The sequence below is a fragment of the Peromyscus californicus genome, unplaced genomic scaffold, assembly GCF_007827085.1.
Source record: "Peromyscus californicus insignis strain IS unplaced genomic scaffold, ASM782708v3 Scaffold_4__1_contigs__length_199733344, whole genome shotgun sequence".
Lineage (NCBI taxonomy): Eukaryota > Metazoa > Chordata > Mammalia > Rodentia > Cricetidae > Peromyscus > Peromyscus californicus.
In genome coordinates, this window is record NW_026294562.1 from 28,439,672 (window position 1) to 28,463,547 (window position 23,876).

The following is a 23,876-nucleotide window of genomic DNA, read 5'->3' on the forward strand; positions in this document are numbered from 1 at the left end:
TTGACTGTAAGCTTTCTTGCCAAAGGCCAAAACAGCTTTATCCAATGGGAGCCACACATATTCACAGTATATAGTAAGACACCCTACAGCACTCTTTCAACTGCTTAAACAGAATGTCATGTCTTATAATGTAGTGAGGTAATGGCATTCCATCACCTTTGCCAAATAGACTAACCTAGCTAGGGGTATGGCCTCTACCAGCTTTGCAAATGCTGTTAATGCTACTTACAATGAATGCTACTTGCAAATGAATAAATGACTACTGTAAATAGTTTCTGATTATCCATGCTGCAGAATGATGTTTGCTCTTCTTAAATTCAGAAGTTGAATCACTAACCTCCAAAGTGGGCATAATTAAGATGAAATGATGTTCCAAGTATGGGTCTCTCTCTAAGAACACTCAGCTCTTTTCCTCACAAAAAGGAGGGGGAAATACAAGTTGAGAACTATCCAGGTCACCATAGGGTCAGTCTGTCTCATGATCACTGCAAGACATTCACCCACTTGCAGAAAGAGGGTGCCTTTAATTTTGCAAGTATTCTTCCATCATTCTTATGAGGTCTTGGTAAACTTCCCAGGGTGCATCCTGCCCAAGGTAAAAATCCAAGTGATTGTAGTGTGGGATCTCCTTGTAGTAGATAAGATTGGTGACTTTAGGGAGCAGATTTTCAGTGTCCTTGGCATCTGCCACAACATCCTGTCCTCCACTCCATATTGCTGTTGGAACCCTCATCTTGGTGATGTTGTATACAGGAGGTGTAAGCTAAATGAAGTGAGGAGAGAAAGGAAGTGAGGGAGGGAGAGGGAGAACTGTATTATGGAAATAAATAAAACCATTGGACATTGAGCTAACTTTTCAAGTCCTAGTTTGTTGAACTTAATGATATATAAACATAAAAATATTGTGTTAGCCAGTTCTCCACTGCTGTGAAAAACTATCTTAGAATAACAACCAAATAAGAAAGGCACGCTCTTATAATTTCAGAGATCATAGTACCTGGTTGTCTGTCTCCTGTGCTTTTAGGCTTGTGATGAGGTAGTGCATCATGGCGGAAGCATACAGCTGAGGAAAAAAACCCACCACCATAGCTAGGAATCAAAGGAAGCATGTTCATGAAATAACATGATATGAAAATAAAGGGCAGCCATCACACTCCTGACTTGCACTTTGGGGGCAGACAGGAAAGGGTCCTTGAGGAAGAGTGTTTCTCTAAAACAAAAGGGTTTCTCTTTCTCATAGGGCCTCATCTGACAGTGTGACCTTTTCAATAATTGCTGGACAGGATAAATGTCTGTCTCACGTGCAGAATTCTGGGTTCAGCAGCTTTTTTTGACAGGTGTGCATCAGCAGGCTTTTCAGAGAACATTTATACCAACACATGAAAATGAGCACTTGAAATATGTTTGAAGGGATTGATCTGTACACAGAAATAGTGTGCTATAGGGCTAAATACCCAGTGAGCTTTCCCTTTCACATTCCCCTTTTTAATGAGCCAGGTCACACCTTGGTCTAAATGACCAAGTATCCCAGTTGGTCCTTCTGTAGCCAAAAGATCCATCACAGTGACTCAGTAGCATCTCTACACAACTCTAAAACTAGACCAGAAGACTTTCTGGCACCTTGCTCCTTAGCTATAGAGAAAATGTATCTTTTCCTCTGTCTTTAAAATGGCAAGAGCTGTGTGAGGTAAAGTCACGATACCAGCATTGTTTTGGAAAGAGCCAATGAATGGAAATAGGAGTCTTTGAGCAAAATTGAGAATGAGCTGTGAAGACAGAGGAGGGAGAATGATACTGTAGGAAGCCAGAGTTTCCTTTCTTTTCCTTCCTTCCTTCCTTCCTTCCTTCCTTCCTTCCTTCCTTCCTTCCTTCCTTCCTTCCTTTCTTCCTTTCTTCCTTCCTTCTTTCCTTCTTTCTTTTCTCTCTCTTATTTTCTCTTTCTTTCACCTAAAAGGGACTTAGTTTCTGCTTCTTGCAAATGAATAACTGACTGCTATGAATACTTACTGACTTCTTTAAATAGTTTCTGATTATCCATGCTATAGAATGAAATTTATACTCCTTAAATTCGCAAGTGGAATCACTAATCTCCAATGTGAGCATAGTTAAGAATAAATGATGTTCCAAGCATGGGTCTCTCTCTTAACTCTACAGAATAGTTGGTCATACAAAATCTCTCTCTCTCCCCCTCCCCCTCCCCCTCCTCCTCCTCCTCCTCCTCCTCCTCCTCCTCCTCCTCCTCCTCCTCCTCCTTCTCCTCTCCCTCTCTCCTTCACTCCTCCTTCCTTCATTTCCAGGAACATACCCTAAGGTCACATGGGCACACATTAAGAAGACAGCTATCTTCAAGCCAGAAAAAATAATCCTTACTAGAGTCTAGCCTTGATGGCACCTTTGCCACGGACATAATACGTCTAGTACTGAGGTGATAGGGACAAAAGTGAAGACCCCAAGGACTCATGAAAGATTTTTAATTTTAGCTCAATAGAATTCTGCTTGGGGAAGATCATGACAAGGTGAATGTGCATCTCAAGTTCTCTTCAAGAAGTGATGCTCAGGCAGAGCTCACTGGTATAGTCAGGTTGAGGGTTACTTTCAGTTGGTGGGCTGGAGCCTGGGTGTTTGAGCTTGTAAACATTAAAAGTATATCACCCATCTCTCCTATTAGTGGAGGGTCTTGGAATGTGGTAAAGGAAAATTGGCAGTTCTGGGAAAGCAGCACAGAAGACAGAGAAGAAAGTGAGTGTAGATAGGACTGCCGAGTGTGCAAGGGGAAAGGGGTTCCGTGTAGATTAGGACTGCCGAGTGTGCAAGGGGAAAGGGGTTCCGTGTAGATTAGGACTGCCGAGTGTGCAAGGGGAAAGGGGTTCCGTGTAGATTAGGACTGCCGAGTGTGCAAGGGGAAAGGGGTTCCGTGTAGATTAGGACTGCCGAGTGTGCAAGGGGAAAGGGGTTCCGTGTAGATTAGGACTGCCGAGTGTGCAAGGGGAAAGGGGTTCCGTGTAGATTAGGACTGCTGAGTGTGCAAGGGGAAAGAGGTTCCAGAAAGCCTGGCCCAGTGTCCCAAGTGTAAAGTGTAACTAGGAAGAGCAGGGAGCTGGCTTTTCCTGACTGTGGTTTCCTTAAAAGCAGGAGACAAAGCATAAATACTTAGCTGCAAAGACAGAGGACAATGAAGACTGAAAAAACAATGCAGTGTGAAGGCATCAACAGACACAGGCTAGCTTTCAGAAACAAAGCCAGACCCAAAGTCCCTTAAGCTGGAATTCCTTTACTCCAGTGAAATGATTACTCTGCTAAGAAGGCAGGCATTGGAGAAGATGGCAAATTAGAAGTGAATATTAAAATTCAGCTTTAAATGGTATCTGGTAGCTTTTGCCAGGAATTTTTAGTTTGTTTTTAAGTTGAGAGTGACAAAATAGTATGTATTCATTTAGAAATTATACTTCCTTAGTAATGAAGGACCACTAGTGATTTATGTCAGTAATTACACCCATGTGATTTATGGTATCATTAGGTGTAGTTGTGACTGAAGGCCACTGCCTTTTAAATACACATAGTTCATCTTCTGTTTGAGTCTCCACCAAAAGTTTCAAGCAAAGTATCCTTATCTGAACCTCAGTCACCATATATGCATGATTTTTATTTATTTGTAAATACAAAGATGAAGTTGATAGCTCTGATTCCACTTTCATCCAAGTTTCTGAGCTCATAAGGTACAACCAGCATCTAAAATACTCTCCCTAAAGAAACCACAAACTTTTGGTGGAAGACAGAAGGCAGTCATCGACAGAGGAACATCGCAGCCTGACAGGATGTGTTTGATACCTGTCCCTGCACCCAAGCCCATGCACATTAAACTATAGCAGTTTGGGAAGACAACCAGATTTTTCAAAATATTGAAAATATGAATTCTCTCTGTTTACACTATTCTTTGCAATTTTGAAAAGCTGATGACAATGTCTTATGTTTTTATGTTTTATCTCCGTCTGTCATCAGGAAGTCAAATGATGTTTGGGTCTCCCAACATAGTTGGAAAAAAGTAACAGTAACCAAACACCACATACTGTTTTTAGTGTAAGATATTCATTTTTATAGATGATGTCAAGAAATATCTTAGTATTCCATTACCCATTAGATAGTAGTTCTCCCTAAAGATGCCAATTTCTGATTGATGTGTCTTAAATAATCCATAGATTGGGTTTTTAAAAGTAATAAAGGATATCCTTAGGGACTATTAGAGCAATGCCAGTGTTATTAGGTGAAGCTCTGCTTTAGAAATGGGGGTCATGCTTTCTAATTCTGTCTTTAAAACAGTGTTAATGAAATATCGAGCATTCTTATTTGTTTGCTTATTTTTTCCTGTGAAGGAATGACTAGTGAAAAAAAATAGAGAAATAAATTTTAGATCCAGAACTCCTTGGGTCATATTCTAGTTATTTGGCAATTTACTTCCTTGAGCCTCTAGGGAAAGGAGGGTAACAAAGTTTACCTCAAGTGAACATTGTGGGGATTAGAAACAATGACTCCTCACATGGTAAAACCCAGGAAGCATCATGTGCTAGCAGCAATAAGCAATGCCTATCATAGCAAACAGGGAATAGTAAGCACTTAAATACTTGAATGGAAGCTGTTCTCATAGGCTCACTGCAACATCCACCGGCTATGATTAGCATTACTGTTACCTACCTGATGGAAATGCATCATGTTCTGGTCAGGACTGCCCCAGTCAAAAGCTTGGAGTTGACCAGAATTGACAGCCTAAGATAAAACAAGTAAAAAAACACATTAAAATGACATAAGTAAACAGTGTACATCAAAATTAATTTGCAAAAATGCACAAAGAAGGTTGGTAATACGCCCACTCATTAGAACATTAATCAATAATAAAAATGGACAGTGCTTCACAGAACTGATATATCCTTTATAACTGCCCCCCAATATCTTTTGAATGAAAATCTGCAGATAACAATGCTTTCAAATGTTACATAATACAATGAATTTCAGGAATTTATATGTGCATTTGTTTATAGAAGTTTTGGCCACACATTTCCAGCACTAAAAATGATTATGGCTGTTATTAAACAGCTAGGCGCTTTACTATCCCCCAGCAAGTGCCCTTATGTTATCACGAATGCATTCCCTATTATTAAACATTCCTGTCATCATTAGGAAAAAAATCAGCAAATGTGAACTGCTTGCTGCTTCTGTGCAGAACCAACTCACATGTTGTGTTGTGTTGTAAGTAAGAACTGTGGGCTGAGTGCTGGAAACAGTGGCGATGGCTATCCTTGGTATTTAGACTTCAAATATATGCGTAGAAGTATCCAGACATTTACAGTTATTGATCCTGTTATTTGCCACCTGTCACCCTTGTTGAGTTAAGGAGGCAGATACTCCAGATTTATATTAAGCACTTAATTATCCTCAGAATGCAGTGAGAATTTCTCTTCCCTTAACTTATAACTTGTCTTTTTATCCACTCATAGTTTTAATCCTTTTAGTTTAAATTCTTTACTTCCATAACATTATATATGTAACATTATATATCATATATTATATACATTATGTAATTCATATATAATGTTATGGAGTGTATAAAATGTTTTGGAAGTAAGACGATGTGTGTGTGTGTGTGTGTGATAATAAAATTCCATGCATTTTAAGCTGTGAGAGGCAACAGAGCATATTATTTAGAATCCAAAGTCTAGTGTCTAATAAGACTGTTTTATATCCATGCTTGAGTGATGGATGACTCAATCTGATATGAAGGACAAGATATTTGGGATGTGTGAATATTGATAGTGTTCTTCTAAGTGGACTGTAAGATTAAGTAGGAAGATGTGTATAAAGCAATCAGTCCTTGGTTATGTGCATCAGGGCACATTTCATCAGGATCACTACAAATCAAGTATGTTTTATTGAAACCCTTGAGACCAGCTGTGCTCTTGATTTCAGAGTTTAAAAAATATTATTTATTTTGGAATATTTGCATGGATTTTATATATTGAGCATGCCTAATCTGAAAATCCCCAATCTACCCTGTTCCAGATTCTAAAGTTTTTTGAGTGTAAGTGCTGCAGTAGAGAAATCCAAGCAGTACTATAATTAGATAAACAGCAGCACCCTTGCCTTAGCTCTCTGTGTATATTATGAACAAATGTTGTATCCACATTGTTCCCTCATTTCTATTAAAAAAAGAGTTTAAATGTAAATGCATAAGGCATTAACTGTAACATTTGTAGAATGGGGTATAAGTGCTTTCACTGAAAAATTTCCATGTGAATCGGTGAGATGAAAGAAATAATACGGAGATCAGGAGCATGACAGGTTCTACCCATGTCCTCATCAGTAGCAGGTCCCATGCTTAGACCAGACTTTATTCATAGGAACACAAAGTATGTCTACCCAGAAGTAAGAAATCCAACCTTTCTAGAAACTGTTAGTGTTTTTCCTACTCTCCGCAAATGATTCTCATTTCCAGCTTATAGCAGGTTACAAGGTATTAGTATACATGTTAAGATGCAAATGACCCTCTCATTAACTCATTTTCTCTCATACACAAATAAATGGGATTATGCTTATTTTGCTCAATTTTTTTAAATGGATGGGGCTGAAGTGACTGATCAGTAACACAGGCAAAGTTACACAAAATATTAATATGCATACATGCACAACTTGGCCCAGAAACTAGTAAAACTTAATTGAATTTTATTTATCTTTGAGCTTACTGGATATAGAATAATCTTATTAAACAAATTGTAACTGTGGGCAAACCCACAAACTGTTCATCTATTTTAATCCCTCCCTAAAAATATCTTTGTTCATAATAAAGTGTTCTTTCTGCAAGCTGAAATGCTCCCTGGGCTAACTGGAAGACGAACAGGTCTTTCTGAAACAGGCTGTATCATTTTACATAAAGTTTTATCAAAGCTAATGATTTCTCAGAAGAGGAAATACAAGCCTTTCCCAAACAGGCTGAGGGAGGAACCTAAGAATGAGAATTCAGAATATGAGGGAAGCAGGCTCCCAGCCGAAGCACTGAAGACACTGGGAACAGATGGGAGCAAAGGAAATCAAAAGAAGGAATTGGCGTTGATCCTAGAAGTATCACCATGATAGGCAGGTACCTGCACGCCCTGCATGGAGCTCTCTGGGAGTGCCCCTCAAGGATTTTGCAGACCTTTGTGTATGTCAGTTAGGGAGAGAAAACATGTACCTGTGCCCAGTGCAGCATGTTCTGAACAGATGTTCCTCCATGGTTTTGTGCCATATAAACATCCAAGCGACTCTGTAAAGGGATCATTTCTCATCTGGAGGCTACTCATAACACATGAAGAACACTTCAACTTTCTATTTATAATAACAACTACTATTTTTAAAGAAACATATTTTGTATCTTTGTGAACATATTAACCAAAGAAGCCCATCTTTTAGAACATTCTCCTCCCACAGCTTTGTCTTCTGTCCCGGATAATGATTCCCATCAGCCCACACAGGACATCTGACTGGTTGAATGCAGAAGACTATGTAATTCTTTCTGGACTCACCTCACACAGTCGAGGGGTTAAAAACTTTCCCTTCCTTGTCCCTCAAGTTATCTAGTTATAATTTGAAAGGAAAGGAGCCCAGTTGTGCTAGGACTGGAGGAAAGAAACCCAATGACCACCCCTCTCAGCACCCTTGAATACTGAGTTTGTAGCTGTCACTGAAACACCAAAGCCCTCTGTCACTTTCAACTAGGGGTGATTCACAAGACAAGCATTTCCAAATCACCCATGGATATGGAAAATTTATTAAAAACAAATACAAAATATAGATTCTAGAACCACTTTCTGAGATTCCACTTCAGAGGGTCTGAAATAGCCATAATTGTAACGGAAATAAAGAGATTTTTAATGGTGGGATTTTAGCCGCAGTAATAACTAGAAGCTCTGTCAGCAAAGCCATTTTCTCAAAGTTTTTTTTTTTTTATAGGTGATAGTCAGCTTTCAACCCTGGTTGGAACCATGAAAATTCTAATTACATCCTAAAGGACAAAAAGAAGGCCACCTAATATACTTTCCATAAAATCCAAAGTCACCTCTCACTCCTTATACAACAAAATCATTGGCTTCCAGGAAGTGATTACTTAGACCTACCATGTTTAAGTTTGGGCGATCAAATCCACTTAGAGAAAACATAACCTTGCTGCATACAGGCTGGAATATCTTCCGGTTGCACACTTTGGTGGCAATGAAATGTTCAAGCAATGAGTGAGTGGAGAACATTTTGTTACCAAACAACACCTGCAAGATGGGTGTAAAACATCATTAAATGTCATATACACAGATGTCAACAGTGGAGAACACTTATTCATCTAGGCAAGGACTGGACAGCTGACAGTACTGATCCTAGGTGAAACCATGGGGCTGGTGAAATTCTGTCTCCTAACTCTACCAACGCTTTTCATGAGCATCTCTCATTGGGATGTTTTGGGCACGTTCCCTTAGAGAATAGCCTACACGAGAATTGGTAAAACTTTGAAAAAAGCATTTCTATGTGGTTCTAGATTCGCTTTATTATAATTTGAGAAGAATTTAGTTTCTGTTTGTCTAAATTTTTGTATCTGTACAATGGTAAAACTGGCATCTCCAAAGCAGAGTCGCTGTGAAGGCGATAGGTCACATTTGAAGAACGTCTAATGAAGTTCCTAGAACCTTACAAACAGCTTCAGAACAATAACTATTATTCTAAGTGGTGAATGAAACAGGCAATAAGCCTTTCCTGCCACATCCCTTTAATGGTCTTCCAGAAACAAAAGCCACACCCTAAGCAGTAAATCTCTACTGATGAAATTTCAGGCAAGGCTGCAAGTATGCTGAATGCATTTCTTGATTTCTAGAAACCTATCACATCACAACACAAGAGAATACAGAATCTCTATTAGTCAGATCTGGCTTTTATTTTGTCATAGTGAATTTCACATTATTAGGATAAGTTATGAGGGTGGTGAAAAGATCAATTTGAGTTCTTAAAAGTTTTAGAAACAACCATTTAATGTGAAAATTGGCACAAAGTTCTTCTGAAATCTTTTATTTACTGACTATTGCAGCAACAACAGCAAAATAATAATAACGGGCATTTATTTTTATTGCAATAATGCACTATCAGTTCTTATACTTTCTTTGGTAGACTGGAGCCAGTAAATTCCCACATGGCATAACTTACTTCAATTCTGAGTTTGTAAAGTTTTTGTATTACAGTATTGAGAGGAATCTCTTTTTAATGAAACATTTACTAGTCTACAAAACTTCGGTAAAATACTTAAGACACTATGGCCTAATTAATATACCTTTTACATCAAAGAGAAAGAAGACAGAGAGAAGGAGGAAGGAAAGAGAAGCAGAAGGGAGGGAGGAGGAGAAGGAGGAGGAAGAAGGGAAAGAAAGGGAAGGGGAGAATGACCTTTAATTACACTAGTTCAAGTTTCTCAGCTCTTTAGGTCAGAAGGCAGTAATAGGCCATTGCAGAAGTCATCTTATTCATTCTATCCTGCTCTTCGTTTTGTCACAATTACTGTGCAATCCTAGTAATGACTCAATTACCAAACTGTAACCCTGTGTAACTGTCCCCATCATAATTTAATAATTGCGGCAACATGTATTCATAGTGTGAATTTATGTTTAAAAAGAATATTGACACATACTCAGTGTTCTAAGTGTGAAAACCTAAATTTTCACACAAATAAGTAATTTAACTAAGAAATCAATATCTAATCTGAATAACTGAATGTTTTTATTTTCTGTTTATCAATGCCTTTTCGATCCATATATGGGAAAAATGTACATGACATAAAACAATCAGTAAATTCATGTAGTCAGTCACAAAAAATATGTGAAGGAAGAGGTCATATTATCATATGGGCTCTTGTTCTCTGTTATGATAGTCATGTTTCCCAAATGCAGGAAGAGATGGCATGGTAATCTTGCATTTTATTTCACCTCTGTGGCCATTACTATGCATTTACTTAAGGACAGATAATTACCCCTTCATCCTGACCTAAAGCAGATCATAGTATAGTATAGTATAGTATAGTATAGTACAGTACAGTACAGTATGGTACAGTACAGTATAGTACAGTGCAGTACAGTATAGTACAGTACAGTACACTATGGCACAGTACAGTATAGTATGGTGCAGTATAGTACAGTACAGCATAGCGCAGTACAGTAAGTATAGCACAGTACAGTATAGTGCAGTACAGTAAGTATAGTACAGTGAAGTATAGTATAGTGCAGTACAGCATAGTATAGTACAGTGCAGCATAGTATAGTATAGTACAGTATAGTATGCTATAGTGCAGTACAGTATAGTACAGTACAGTACAGTATAGTATATAGTATTGCAGGAAGTCAAGCTCCTGTTTACAGGCTAGACACACTACTGTGCAGATGTAATTCCAGCTTGATCCTGGAGAGGGCATATTTGTCACATAATAATCGGCACAGAAGATCCTCTAAAAATCTTAGCTCTTTGTGAGAATTACGCCATTTTTGTGTTTTTGAAAAAATGGCACCATGCCATATTGTGGCTGTGGGCAAAACAGACATAATGTTTATGCATATCATCTCAATGACTATTGCAGCTTCACAGATCCTACCCACTGTATAAATGCCAACACATGGCTTGCAAAACAGAACAATGGTTGGATTATTTCTCCAATGAATTGTCTACACATCTGGGGATCCATATGTACGTATCTGTGAGTATTCAGGCCTGACTTTTCCTGGCTGACATTGAAAATGTTATGAAACTAGATTTGGTAGAGTTTGCCTGTGATCCCTGAACCTGGGAAACAGAGGCAGGAAGATTGCCACAGTCAGATGCTTGATTTGTATACCAAGTTTCAAGCTAGGCAGGCCCAAACATAACACCACTGCTATCAAAACAGTAATTACATATAAGTGAATTGTCATCTTCTTTAAGTTGTCCAGTGAGAATAAGACTGAGGTGCTGGCTCTAGTACCCATTAGTAGTTTTATTTGAGAAAGGTTTCTCAGTTTATCTAAGTCTCAAGCTTTTATTTTAAGAAATGAGGCCAATGAGCAGAACCAAGAAAGCAAAATGAAAAAACGAGACTCAGTGTAAACTGCAGATTCAAATGAAAGTAGAGAGTCAAGAATACAAAGAAATAAATGCCCAGAGGTAGAATGGGATGTGGAAGAGAGAAGCAGTAAACAAATGCCAAGTGCTGTACATTTAAACCTAAAATAAGCTTGATTAATATATTAATTCTGTTAGGCAGCATTTGTTGAGCATGTTATTGGCCAAGGATGATGCTTACACATATTTTCTCGTCAATTTCCCAGGATGGTAAATTCTACCCACTCTATAAATGTGAGAAACACAGTTTGTGATGAATGAATAGTTTACCCTCAGCCACAAAGGATAGGAGGCAGATGCACATTGTGAGCCTAATTCTATGTGACTCAAATCCTTATACTTGTCCTTAAGTGGACTGAACTAAATTTAAGATGCCAGTGCCCCCCAGACATCAGAAAGCTTTCTAGAGAGCACAATGTCCACATTCCCAAGAGGTGGGGTAGGTGGTTTTTTCGTCACGTGGTGGCTTATGGATATTTGTTGTTGTTTTAGGGGGTTGGTTACAAATTGTTATTGGTCATGGTCAGAAAAAAATGAACAAAGGAGATTAGATTTAGGGATCTCTTTCTGAGAGAAAAGGTGGGGGGTATAGTATAAAAATTATGAGAAAAAAGGGTGGATTGTTAAGTCTACTTTTGAACAATCACTAGTCTCAAGTATTTTACATTGATATGGATTTTTGTATATTGATACAAATTTAAGGTATTTTTGTTAGAACATACTGTATATATTTCTACTCTTGTTTAAGGTATTATACCTATGCAACTCATTTAACAATATAATGCAAATTTCTAGTCCTTGAAAGTTATTATTACAAACTATTTAGGATAATAAAGAAATACAGGTTAGTAATTAGTCACATATAACAATCAAACTTGTAGTCATGTTAGGTATGTTTTCAGGGTCAAACGGAAGTATATTTTAGATAAATAGATAGTCTTCAAACACTTCAAACATCTACAGAATGGACATTTAAAATGTTTGGTTAACATGGGACTTTTCATGACAATGAGACATGTCTGCTCCTTGCAACACTAATTTACTTCAGAGAAGATGATGGGCATTGAAGAAACTGCATGTGGAATTTGCTTTCAATGTGGCAAAACTAGCCATTTGGTCAAGAAACTGCTCATGTCTTGACTGCTGACAGTCAGGACACAAAGGAAAAAGAGTGTCAAACTTTTCCAAGATAAAGTGGGATAGTCCTTCAAAATTCCTGCTTCATAGAAAAGTCTGCCAGACATTCTGCAGGACACACAGAAAAGTGACTGATGAACTTTTTGCCAAAACAAGGTGGGACAGTCCTTCAAAATTCCTGCTTCACAGAAAAGTCTGTCAGATATTGTAGGACTGTAGGCTGAAGATGAATGCTCCAATGTTGCAGAGGAACCTTGGGGTGACTGTCCAAGCAACCAAATTTCGTTGCCATTTCTGTAGTTTTGGAATTTGTTTGCTCCACACTTCCTGTTTAGTCATGTAATATTATATCCCTTGGGGTATTTGATAGAGTTGAAGACTAGATAGTTATAGTTTTCCTTAATTATGATAAAAGGTAAACTAAATCTGAAACTTTGGACTCACAAAGATAAGATAAATCATGGAGTATTTTCTCTAAATTTGCCAACCATTAATGGACTGGATATTGTAAATGTAAGCCTTACTTGGTAATTGTTCTTATTGTATATACTTTTACTATGTTAGAGCTTAAATCCATCCCTTTTTGTTTAGACAAAAGGGAGAAATGTTGTGGAATAATCTTTTTGTACACTGTGTAAAGATATTTCACTCTGATTGGTTTAATAAAAAGCTGAACAGCCAACAGTTAGGCAAGATTTCCAGGTATAGAGACTATTGGGAAGAAGAAGGTCAGAGACACCAGGATGAAGAACAAGCATTATAAAGTAAAGATAACTGAGCTACAAAAAAGAACATAGATTAAAAGATATGGGTTAAATTGCTGCGTGGCAGTGGCACACCCTATAATCCCAGCACTCAGGAAGCAGAGACAGGCAGATCTCTTTGTGTTCAAGGTTAGCCTGGTCTATAGAGCGAGATCCAGGTCAGGCACCAAAACTGCACAGAGAAACCCTGTCTCAAAAAAACAAGAAAAAAGAAAAAGAAAAAAAAATACGGGTTAAGTTATAAGAGTTAGTTAGAAAAAGCTAAGCTATTGCCCAAGCTTTCATAATTAATAATAAATCTCCATGTCATGATTTGGGAGCTGGCTGGTAGGACAGAGAAAGACTCATCACAGCAATCCCAAGAACGAATACTGATGATGAAAAGTCACTACATGGAACATTTGCCAGAACAGATCATTTGGGTGATACAACTAAAAACCTCTTTGAATTTTTAAAAATTGAAAATCTTGGGCAGGAGACGTGGCTCAGTGGTCATGAGCACTTACTGCTCTTGCAGAGGACCTGAGCTTGTTTCTCAGCACTCACAACAGAAATTCAAAGATCAATTGTCATTAACTGGAAGCAACTAGATGCCAACATTGATATTCTAGAAAAAAAATGAGTGAGTTCATTGATGTGTATGCCTACCCAATACTGAATAATAAATAGAAACCTGAACAGGTCAATAACAACAAACATTAAGGAATTGGTAAGGAATGGTCTCTCATCAAAGAAAAGCTCATGACCAGTGGTTTCATTGGTGAGTTCTACCAAGCATTTACAGAAGAGCTTATAGAAAAATTTCTAAAATTATTCAAACTGAAAAGGAAGAAGGTTTTCCAGTTTCATTCTCTAGAGCCAATATTATCTTGATACCCAAACCAGACAAGGAAATAACAAAACAAAAAAATTACAGATAAATATTCCCAATGAGCAGATGGAAATATCCTTAATATAGAACATAGTAAACCAAATACAACACATTGAAAAGTTAATTTATCACAATCAAATGGAATTCATCAAAAAGATTCAAGGGTGGTTCAAAATATGCAAATAAAAATCATGATATAATTGATCAACAGAATGAAAGACAAAAACAAAAATAGCAACAAAAACAAGCAAATATATTAGTGATTTGGTAAGGTGTCTCAGCAGGTGAGGGCACTTGTTTCTCAAGCCTGGTGACCTGAATTTGATCCCTGGAACACATGTCATATTGGAAGGAGAGAACCAACTCTACAGAGTTGTCCACAAACCAACCCACATGCAGTTTATGTCATACATGCCCCTCCAATAATAAATTACAAAAACTTCAATAGATGCAGTAAATTTTTTGATAAGCTTGATCATCCTCTCACTATAAAAACTATAAACAATTGTTTTGATGTGTTCTTGGAGTCTGTTTGCCAATATTTTATTGAGTATTTTTGTATCAATGTTCATGAGGGAAATTGGTCTGTAGTTCTCTTTCTTTGTTGCATCTTTGTTTGGCTTGGGAATCAGGGTAATTGTAGCCTCATAGAAGGAGTTTGGTAATGTTCCTTCTGTTTCTATTGTGTGGAACAATTTAAAGAGTATTGGTATTATCTCTTCTTTGAAGATTTGGTAGAATTCTGCATTGAAACCATCTGGTCCTGGGCCTTTTTTGGTTGGGAGACTTTTAATGACTGTTTCTATTTCCTTAGGGGTTATTGGTTATTGGAACAGAGTGAGAGAACAAGGAAAAAGATACCATGATAAATGAAGACCCCATGGGAATAGGAAGAAGCAGAGTGCTAGAGAGGTCCCCAGAAATCCACAAAGATACCTCCACTATAGACTACTGGCAATGGTCAAGAGAGTGCCTGAGCTGACCTACTCTGGTGATGGGATGGCCGAACACCCTAATTGTCATGATAGAACTCTCATTCAGTGACCGGTGGAAGCAGATGCAGAGATCCACCGCCAAACCCCAGGTGAAGCTCCAGGAATCCAATAGTCGAGAGAGAGGAGGGATTGTATGAGCAAGAGATAACAAGACCATGATTGGAAAAAGCACAGGGACAAATAGCCAAACTAGCAGAAACACATGAACTGTGAATCATTAGCTGAGGAGACCCCATGGATCTGGACCAGGCCCTCTGGATAAGTGAGACAGTTGATTAGCTTGAACTGTTTAGGAGGCCCCCAGGCACTGAGACCGGGACCTGTCCTTGGTGCATGAGCTGGCTTTTTTGGAATGTAGGGCCTATGCTGAGACACTTTGCTCAGCCTTGGTGCAGGGAGGAGGGGATTGGACCTGCCTCAACTGAATCTACCAGGCTGGGCTGACTCCCCAGGGGAGACCTTGCCTTGGAGGAAGTGGGAATGGGGGATGGATTGGGAGGGAAACCTGGGGTTTGGGAGGAGGGTGGACAGGGGAATCCGTGGCTGATATGTAAAATTAAATTAATTATAAAATAAAAATATTTATAAAATATATAAACAAATTAGTATGAGAGAGATGTATCTCAAACATAATTAAATATATACATAATAATCCCACAGCTAGTATCATCACAAATGGGGAAAGCTGCAAGCTCTCTAGGATCTGAAACAAGACAAAGTTTTCACACTCATCACAATACATAAACCAGGAGTGAAAGTCCTCACCAGAGCAATAAGGCAGAACAAAGAAACAAAGGGCATCTATCTTTATTTACTGAGAAAGGTCTTTGATACATATATCAACTAGAACTCAAATTCATTACGTAGCCAAGGTTGCCCTTCAATTCACCATCCCCCTGCCTCAGACTCCTGACTTTTGGGGGTTATAGATATACACTTTTGGGGGTTATATATATACCACTACACCTGACCTTGCCTACAATTTTGAAAGAAGAAATTCAACTTGTCACCATATGCATGTGGTATGATCATACATAGAGAAAATCCCCAAAACTACCCCAAAACTACTAGAAGTAATAAATGAATTCAACAAAGTTGTAGGATATAAAATCAGTATGTGGATATCAGTAGCATTTTTACATACCAACAGAAAATTATCCAAGAAGGAAATAAAGCACCCCCCATTTAGGATAACTATAAAAAAAAAAACACATTTTGGAATAAATTCATCAGCAGCAAAACTTTCTACAACAAGAACCTTAAAATGGATGAAAGCAGTCACAGAGAATATAAAAACCAGACATGCCATGTGCACATACTAAAAGACCCTGTCAAAAATAGTTGAAATGCAATTCCTATCAAAATAACTGTCCTATCTTCATAGAATAAGAAACACATCCTAAAATTCATATGGAAACCCAAACAGGTAGAACAATATTGAGCAAAAAGAACGAAGTTGGAGACGCACTACCTGATTTAGTGATGTCACACAAAGCTGGATTGATAGACATGTCATGGCACTGATATGAAAACAAACACACACAGGCCAATGGAACAGAACGGAGAGACCAGAAACAAGGCCACATGTGACAGCCAAACAGGCTACAAACACACGCTGGGAGAGCTGCAGCCTCTTCAGCAAGTCCTGCTGCAAAGATGGGATGTGTGCGCGCGTGCAGAAAACTGAAGGTAGTCCTGTTCCTGTACAGAAAAGTAAACTAAAAACGGACAAAGTTCGCCAAACCTGAAATTCTCAGAAGAAAATGTAGGAAAAGTGGTTTGGGATATTGAATTATCAAGAAATTTTTCATAAATAAGATCTCTGTATCATTGAAACAAAAGCAAAAGTGGTCAAATAGGATCTCGTAAAACTGGGAAGCTTCAGAACAGCCAAGGAAACAATGAATGGACACATGTCCTTTACACATCAGATGCAAGTTGTGCATGTGATGGGGCTGATGTTCAAAATATGTAAGGGCCTCAGGAGCGCAAAAATCTGATTAGAAATGGTAGATAGAATTAAATAGATGTTTCTCAAAAGAAGATGCATAAGCAATCTTCAAGTGTATGGAGAAGAAATGCTTAGCCATCACCAGGGAAACACAACAAAACCATGGGGTGTTACTACACTCCAGTTAGAGAACCTTTCATCAAAAGTACTACAGGAACAGGTATTTAAGATGTTGGGGAAAGGAACTGAATTTGGAACAGGAATAGGATTCCTCAGAAATATCAAGTAGAGTCTCACTTTAGCTGTGTTTGGGAGGTGATGCTGAGGGATAGATGTTCTGTAGTTAGAGATCATAGCACTAGATCAGAAGGCATCAGGACTAGTTCCCTGAGCATGCTAAGATACCACACCATCAGCAAATCTGTATGGAACCTTTGATCACATTTTACATTGCCAAATGGTTTTAAAAATGCCACACATCTTCTCTTGATATCTGTGGAAACAGGGAGACTTCCAGTTCCTCCTGCTTTAAACCCAAAGATTTCACATACCTTGACAGCTTGCCTGGAAAGGGCGGTTAATTTTTTCATGGGACTTCTAGTGTATTTTACTGTGACCACTGGAGCGAGTGCAAAAAATAACTTAATCTTTTTAGCCAGTTCTGGATTTGTCGAGAATGCTATGAACGCTGCAGGGAAAGAAGACATTAGCTCACACAAATTTCCAATTACCTTTTCATCACAAATCACTCTAATGGTAGCTATATTGAAAACAAAACAAAATGAAATTGTGAGTACTATTTATGGGGAAGAATTTTTAAATTTTTCAAGGGTAGCATGGGTTCTTTCTGCGGAGTACAAGTGTGCTTGTATGGAGAGTGTTGAAGAGGAGGGTCAGCCACATTCTGTGGCGCATGTATATTAAACTCCAGAGACCACACTAGCTTGAACTTGGTGTAATATAAAACCAAGCTATCATCTTGGCTTCTAACTCATTAACTGTGAATGTTACCTCCTTTGTATCAACCCCAGTTTCTTCAATAAATAAATGAGGATAACAGAATCTTCAGATAATGACTGTTACATGTATATGTGAGATTATGTAGGCATGTACATATACATATATAGTTTAATGTATGTGGAACTATATACATATATGTAAATGCCTACAAAAAAGTTTCATATACATTAAATTATTATATAGAAAAAATATAAAAATGAATCTTAAAGTGTTACTTGGTATTTTTACTATTTGGAAAATATTTCTAAATTTAATAATCTAATCAATATGGATAATGTAGTCTCAAATATGCATTTTTTCAACAAGGGAGAACAGTGAGAGGCCCAAGTTTCCTGTGTCTCTGTCATCATGCTCTCTAGCTTAACTCATTGCCTCCCTAGCAAGAAAAGCCACACAGATTGTAGCATATAATCAGTTTCATAATTCTATGCTTTTGCTTTAGTGTCATTCTCCAGACTGTGAGAGATTCAAGTGAAAAATGGGCTCCTGTTTGTCTTTGTTTCCTCAGAATATAATCTGGGGTCTCATTGTTTGCCAAGAGCAAAAATTAAATCCTATCAACCTCCAAATTCAGTGTCGGGGATATATTTCCAGAGTTGGGGACAACTTCCTCATGGTCATCCTTGCTTTATTTTCTTTTAAGAAACTACCTAGAGGAAATGGTTTCTCAAAGTCCCAAAACTAGAGACTACAGAGAAATACAAACCATCAGAAAGAAAAGAACAAACAAACAACCTGACCCCTCCCAAAAAGAGACAGAAGAAAATCTTTCACATTGTCTGATTGCATCTGCCCCAAACACACCTATAGTGGTACCCTGTGAGTGGCCCACATAGAAGAGTTCCTTCTGTCCACTTTTCTCCAAGATTAGATTTATTGTGGCTGGAAGATCATATTTAGCCATCTCATCCAAACTGCCAAAGAGAAGGAATTAGAAAAGACAAGTGGTTCTTAGACCAGCAGTATTTGCGAGTATTCCTTGTAGACCTACATACTCAGCTTTGGACATGAGAGGAGACTGAGAACAGTGTGTGTCTGGACAAATTTTCAGGTTGCTGTCTTCACATCTTCGTTGCAATGGGACCACTGTCAGGAAACTGGAATAAAAAGGGTCTGATTTGAAAGCCTACTGATAATTTTTCTATGGGGCCGTCATAGTCCATTCACCCCTGAGAAGATTTAGGAAATGTCAATTGACTTCCAGAAAGAATGCAGGAATGAGGCCGTGGAACCAGCCTAAGTGTGGCCTAAGTGATCTCGGTAGCATGGTTCTTAGCTCCCCAGGAAGTGCAAGCCTTGTCCCTGTGACTAATATGTCAGGCTGCAGGAACAACTCTCTGCTACTAAGCTGCCTTTTGATAAGGACAAGCACAGACTCGCTCCTCCTGCCACCCCCACGTCAGTCACATCAGGAAGGAAATGGGGCATTAGAAACAAGCAGTGATGCAGTAGTAACTGGAGCGTTTCTTTTGAGATGGAAGAAAGCCTGAGTGGGGGAGGAAATTCTAGCTTCCTTCTAGTAGATTCCATTGGGTGTGTTGGGACAGAGAAGGGGAAGCCAAAAGGAATTTATGCTTGTAAGTGAGTAAACACTTCATTCACGAACAGGCTTCTCTTACCTGAAGGCCCAATATTGAGGTGACTCAGGGGACAATCTCAGGTGTTTTCTGGACCAGGTGTTTCCTCTGCTGTTCCCCAACCACACATCATAACCACTATCAGCCAGAAGAAAAGCCAAGCTGTTGTTGGGCAAGTTGCAAATCCAGTTGCTGGCAGATGCAACTAATCCATGCTGCAGATACACAGCTGCCTTCGGAGCTGAAAAACAGACAACCACAGTTGCTTGCTCGACTCACTCAGCCTGCTTGCAAGCTCTGCTTCCTGATTGCTTCACACATAAGCAAGGTTAAGCGATGAAATTTTGTGTCAGGGAAGTCTAGGGTCCAGTCTTTTAGGGACTCTTGGATATGTGATGTGACTAAGTCCTACTTTCCTCATGTATAAGGTGAAGACTATATATATAATGTATGATGTCACCTAGGTGTTTGTTAGCGCCATCTTCCAGCCTCCACAGGACCAGGCACACGTGGTGCATGGGCATAAATGCAGGCAGAATGTTCATATACAAAAATAAAATAAATCTAATCAGAAGAAGCATCTTCTTGAAACTTGTAGGCATTCCTGAAATAATTCAAATGATAAAGTTGCCAGGTGTTCAGCAAACATTCAACAAATGAGAACTTCCTTATCATTGAAAGCAGCAAAGTGTTTCTCCCAAATGGATCATTATTGTTTCCTACACACAGCAGAGAGCTGGAAAGGCTCTTTGATGACGTGAGAGGACAGGGTGAGTAGGATAAAACTTGTTTAAAAGAATTAAAATCACACTGCTTTGCATGGGGATGGGATTATACATTAGTTAGTCTCAATTGCCATGTATTACAATGGAAGATATTATGCCCAAACCTGGATTTGGATATCATTAAAGCTAAGAGAAGTTTTCAGGTTACACAGATTTTGCAGGCAAACTGATAGATCTTGGCAACTGACTGCATTTAGGATGTCAGTGAGATGACTACATCAAGGATGATTCCTGGGAACAGAACACATTTCCTTTTACTTATGTATGTAATTGGAGAGACAAAGACGTGGAGAAAGGGAAAGACCAAATAAAGAGTATATATAAAAATGGCAAAATGTTTTTAAAAGTTGTGTAAATTAAGTAGAGGTGGGGGTGCCTTTCCTTCTCTGATTGAAAGGAATACAACCTACTGTGGAGAGGAAGCTTCCCTACTGCTACCAAGACACCTAGGTATTTCTCTTTCAAGCATTTTGATTTCAAAGCAAAGTAAATCATACCTGTTTTCCTTGAACATCCTTTGCCATGAGGAATCCGGTAAGTTCCAAGGATATAACCATCCTCTGTTACAACATCATACTTTTCATAAGGATAGCCCCAGTAAGAAATAAGTTGACTCTGAAAGGGAGGAAGGAAAATACATACCCGCAATTCAGTTTGCATTTTGTGTAGACATTGCAATATAGTCCTTTAACTATCAATCTACTTTCACCAACCTATGTGTCAGGCAACAGCATAGAGCATGAAATATTATAACAACTTGGGAAACATTTCAGGAAGGGACTGAACGCAAAAGGGTAACATAAGGATGGAGTGACTCCACATTTAGCATCTTCAGGATGCTGTCTAAATAAGCTGTGGGCTTAGTGTTACTAACCCCGGTAGTTCATTCTTAAGATGTTTTGGGGACAAGAAATATAAATAGTTGCCTAATGAGGGAAACAACAGGAGATTGGGAGGTATCTTGTGTCTAATGATAAGTGAGTTCCTACCAATTTGGCTCCAAAGAGATATGAAAGGGAAGTGGTTATTAGGATCCAGGAAGGGAAAGAGAAGGACCACATCAAGGAAGATGGCTGCCAAGGTAATTTTGCAAGATAGTGTAAGGGCAATTAAAAATAAAAACAAGAAACCCAACACTTGATCTCACTCCTCTCTTTCTTTCTACTCCCTTGCTCAAGATTTCCATTGGCTAATTGGATGTAAAAATTACATTTGGGGGACCTTTAGACCTAGCCTTTATAGGCCAACCTTTATGTAGAATGAAAAGTATAAAGGAACACAAAATGGGTTATAAGGACCAGCAGAAACTACTCTATCCCGCCATACACAGAGACAGAAATGAGTGTTACGGGGTAGACGTTCGCTCTACTTCATCTAATCCTTTTAAGAGGTCTTTGCAGTAGAACTGTTAACATTTTAGAATTGAGAAAAGTGAAGATCAGAAAAATTGGTGATTTATCCAAGATAATATGTTAGGAAGAGAGAACTGTTCGATTAATGAGACAGTAGGTTTAGCTGCAAAGTCTCTATTTCATCACAAGGTTCCAAGTACTGTGAGGCACACAGTGCATGCTTAAGTTATGCTATTTCATGTGATATACTGTGTACCCTAATAAATTCTTTGGACTTAAAGGTACATAAACCAACCTTGGCTTATTGAATCCCAAAAGACTAAAACCATGAAGGTGGCATACACAAAGCCCCAGAAAGAATTCAAGGGTGTGCGACAGGGGATCATCAAAATAAATCCTGAACCTCCTCTTCAGGAAGCCACCACAAACAAACAAACAAACAAACAAAACAAAAACAAAAACAAAAAAACCCCACCAGGATTGTTGCTTCAATGTGGGTCAGAGCTTTCAATTCTAGGAAAGCTAGTTTTGGTGAACACTAAAACCAAAAGTCCCGATTTAGTCATTAGAGAAACTCGTGACATACAAATTATACCTAAAACAGTGAGAAATTAGTAATTTCTTATCTTAGTGTTATTTTGTTTTTGTTTTCTCAATGAATGACTTACAATGTTCATATTGGCTTCTGGATTTGTGATGCTCCCTTGCTTATAGCCATGTATGGGTCCAGGAAGAAGCAAACACCATGCTGCTGCTAAAAGCCACCACATTTTGGAGTCTGCCTGGGAAAAAAATTATTAATGCATTTGTCATCAAGGAGAAATCTTGCAAAAGGAAAATTGGTGCAATTTTTTTTATAGCACTGATGAGGAGGAGAGCAGAAACATAAACTTCTAGGCTATGTTTTAACAGGCAATACATTGTGTTATTAAGGATTCATTTCAAGAACATCCTTAAATGGTGACCTTAGAATTAAAAAGGAGGATTGAGGGGGAAAAGAATGGGAAGGAAGGAAAAAACTATAAGGAAACCACTCAAGGAGGTAACTGGATAAGAGAAATGATGGATAATTGCACAAAATATGTTGCTCACAGAACATTAGCTATTTCTAGGAATTACGTAAATTGTTTTTTTATGGAGTCTTGTGACTTGCATCTCTACCACTGAGTTCTAATTCTGGACCCATAAGATTTCATCCCCCTCCCCCCATTTTCCTTAACGTATCAGTAAGCCTTGACAAAATCAATAAGGAGATGTTTGTCACTAGCTTTCACACATTTAAAACATTTTAATCTTTCACTCAGTAATTTTATTTACAAAATTAGAACTAAAAAAAAGATAAGGTATATATGTACCATGCATTAAATATTCTATATGTTGTATCTAATATAGTATAATTATATAAAATACAAGATTAATAAAATCAATTATTAATGAAAAAGAAGCAAATTATTCAGCCATAAAATATAATGTTTAAAAGTCAATTTAAAGTGGGTTGAAGACCTTACTGTAAGTTCTGAAACTTTGAAACCGCTAGAAGGAAACACTTCGGGATAAAGGAGTTGGCAAGAAATTTCAAAAAAAAAAAAAAAGCTTCAATTTCCAGCAAGTATTGAGAAATGAGTTTACAGGAAGTTAAAACTCTTCTAAACAGCCAAGGAGATAGAGGAGGATAGTTACAGAATGGGAGGAAATCTCTGCCAGCTTTACACCCAACAAGGGATTAGCATCCAGAGTACATAAAGAACTCAGAAAGTAAACAGCAACCTCTCCCAAATAATTCAATAAATGAACAAATGAACTGATCAGAAAATTCTCCAGAAGAAGCCAGTATACACATGAAAAAATGCTGAATATCCTTAGCCATTAAGGAAGCAAAAGTCAGAACTACACATAGATTCCGGGCTACCTGAGCCCAAACAGTATCACCAACCAAACAAGTGACAGTGAAGCTGGTGAGGATTCGGGGAAAGGGAACTCGGTGGGCAATCCATTAGTGTAGCCACCATGAGATTCATGTGGAGATTCCTTAAAAAACCAAGCTTGACAGCCTGAGTCCCATCCCTGGGGTCACTCAGAGGAGTGGAGGTGGAGGTTGCCTACAGGACCACGGGCCATTTATCAGCAGCAGCACCACCGAAGATGGCTCTCCCTGGCAGCCATTAACCACCTGTACTTTGGGATGTGTGGAAACTCTTGATCTTGAATACTGACTCCTGAGCTGCTTGTGATCCTCTCCTTCACACCTGTACATCTCCCCCAACAAGTCCCTTGTCCAT

At 38.4% G+C, this 23,876-nt stretch overlaps 1 protein-coding gene across 1 annotated transcript; it reads right to left on the reverse strand.

The window, feature by feature from the left end:
* Nucleotides 1–112: 112 nt before the first annotated feature.
* Nucleotides 113–23,876, reverse strand: LOC128095335 (lipase member K). Its single transcript, XM_052714194.1, has 9 exons — nucleotides 23,844–23,876; nucleotides 20,743–20,860; nucleotides 19,503–19,701; nucleotides 18,688–18,797; nucleotides 17,415–17,551; nucleotides 8,142–8,288; nucleotides 7,220–7,291; nucleotides 4,690–4,761; nucleotides 113–763 (listed from the first exon to the last, which is right to left on the reverse strand). The coding sequence occupies exons 1-9, from the start codon at nucleotides 23,874–23,876 to the stop codon at nucleotides 524–526; spliced, it is 1,128 nt and encodes a 375-aa protein (XP_052570154.1). The 3' UTR covers nucleotides 113–523.

What these genes read in the sequence shown, in the direction of transcription:
- LOC128095335 (XM_052714194.1), bottom strand. Translation starts at nt 23,876, where the DNA reads ATGGACAAGGGACTTGTTGGGGGAGATGTACAG. An exon ending in TTTCCAGGCAAGCTGTCAAG is followed by an intron (nt 8,289 to 17,414) that starts GTATGTGAAATC and finishes CCCATCTTGCAG; the next exon opens with GTGTTGTTTGGTAACAAAAT. An exon ending in ACATGATGCATTTCCATCAG is followed by an intron (nt 764 to 4,689) that starts GTAGGTAACAGT and finishes CACTTCATTTAG; the next exon opens with CTTACACCTCCTGTATACAA.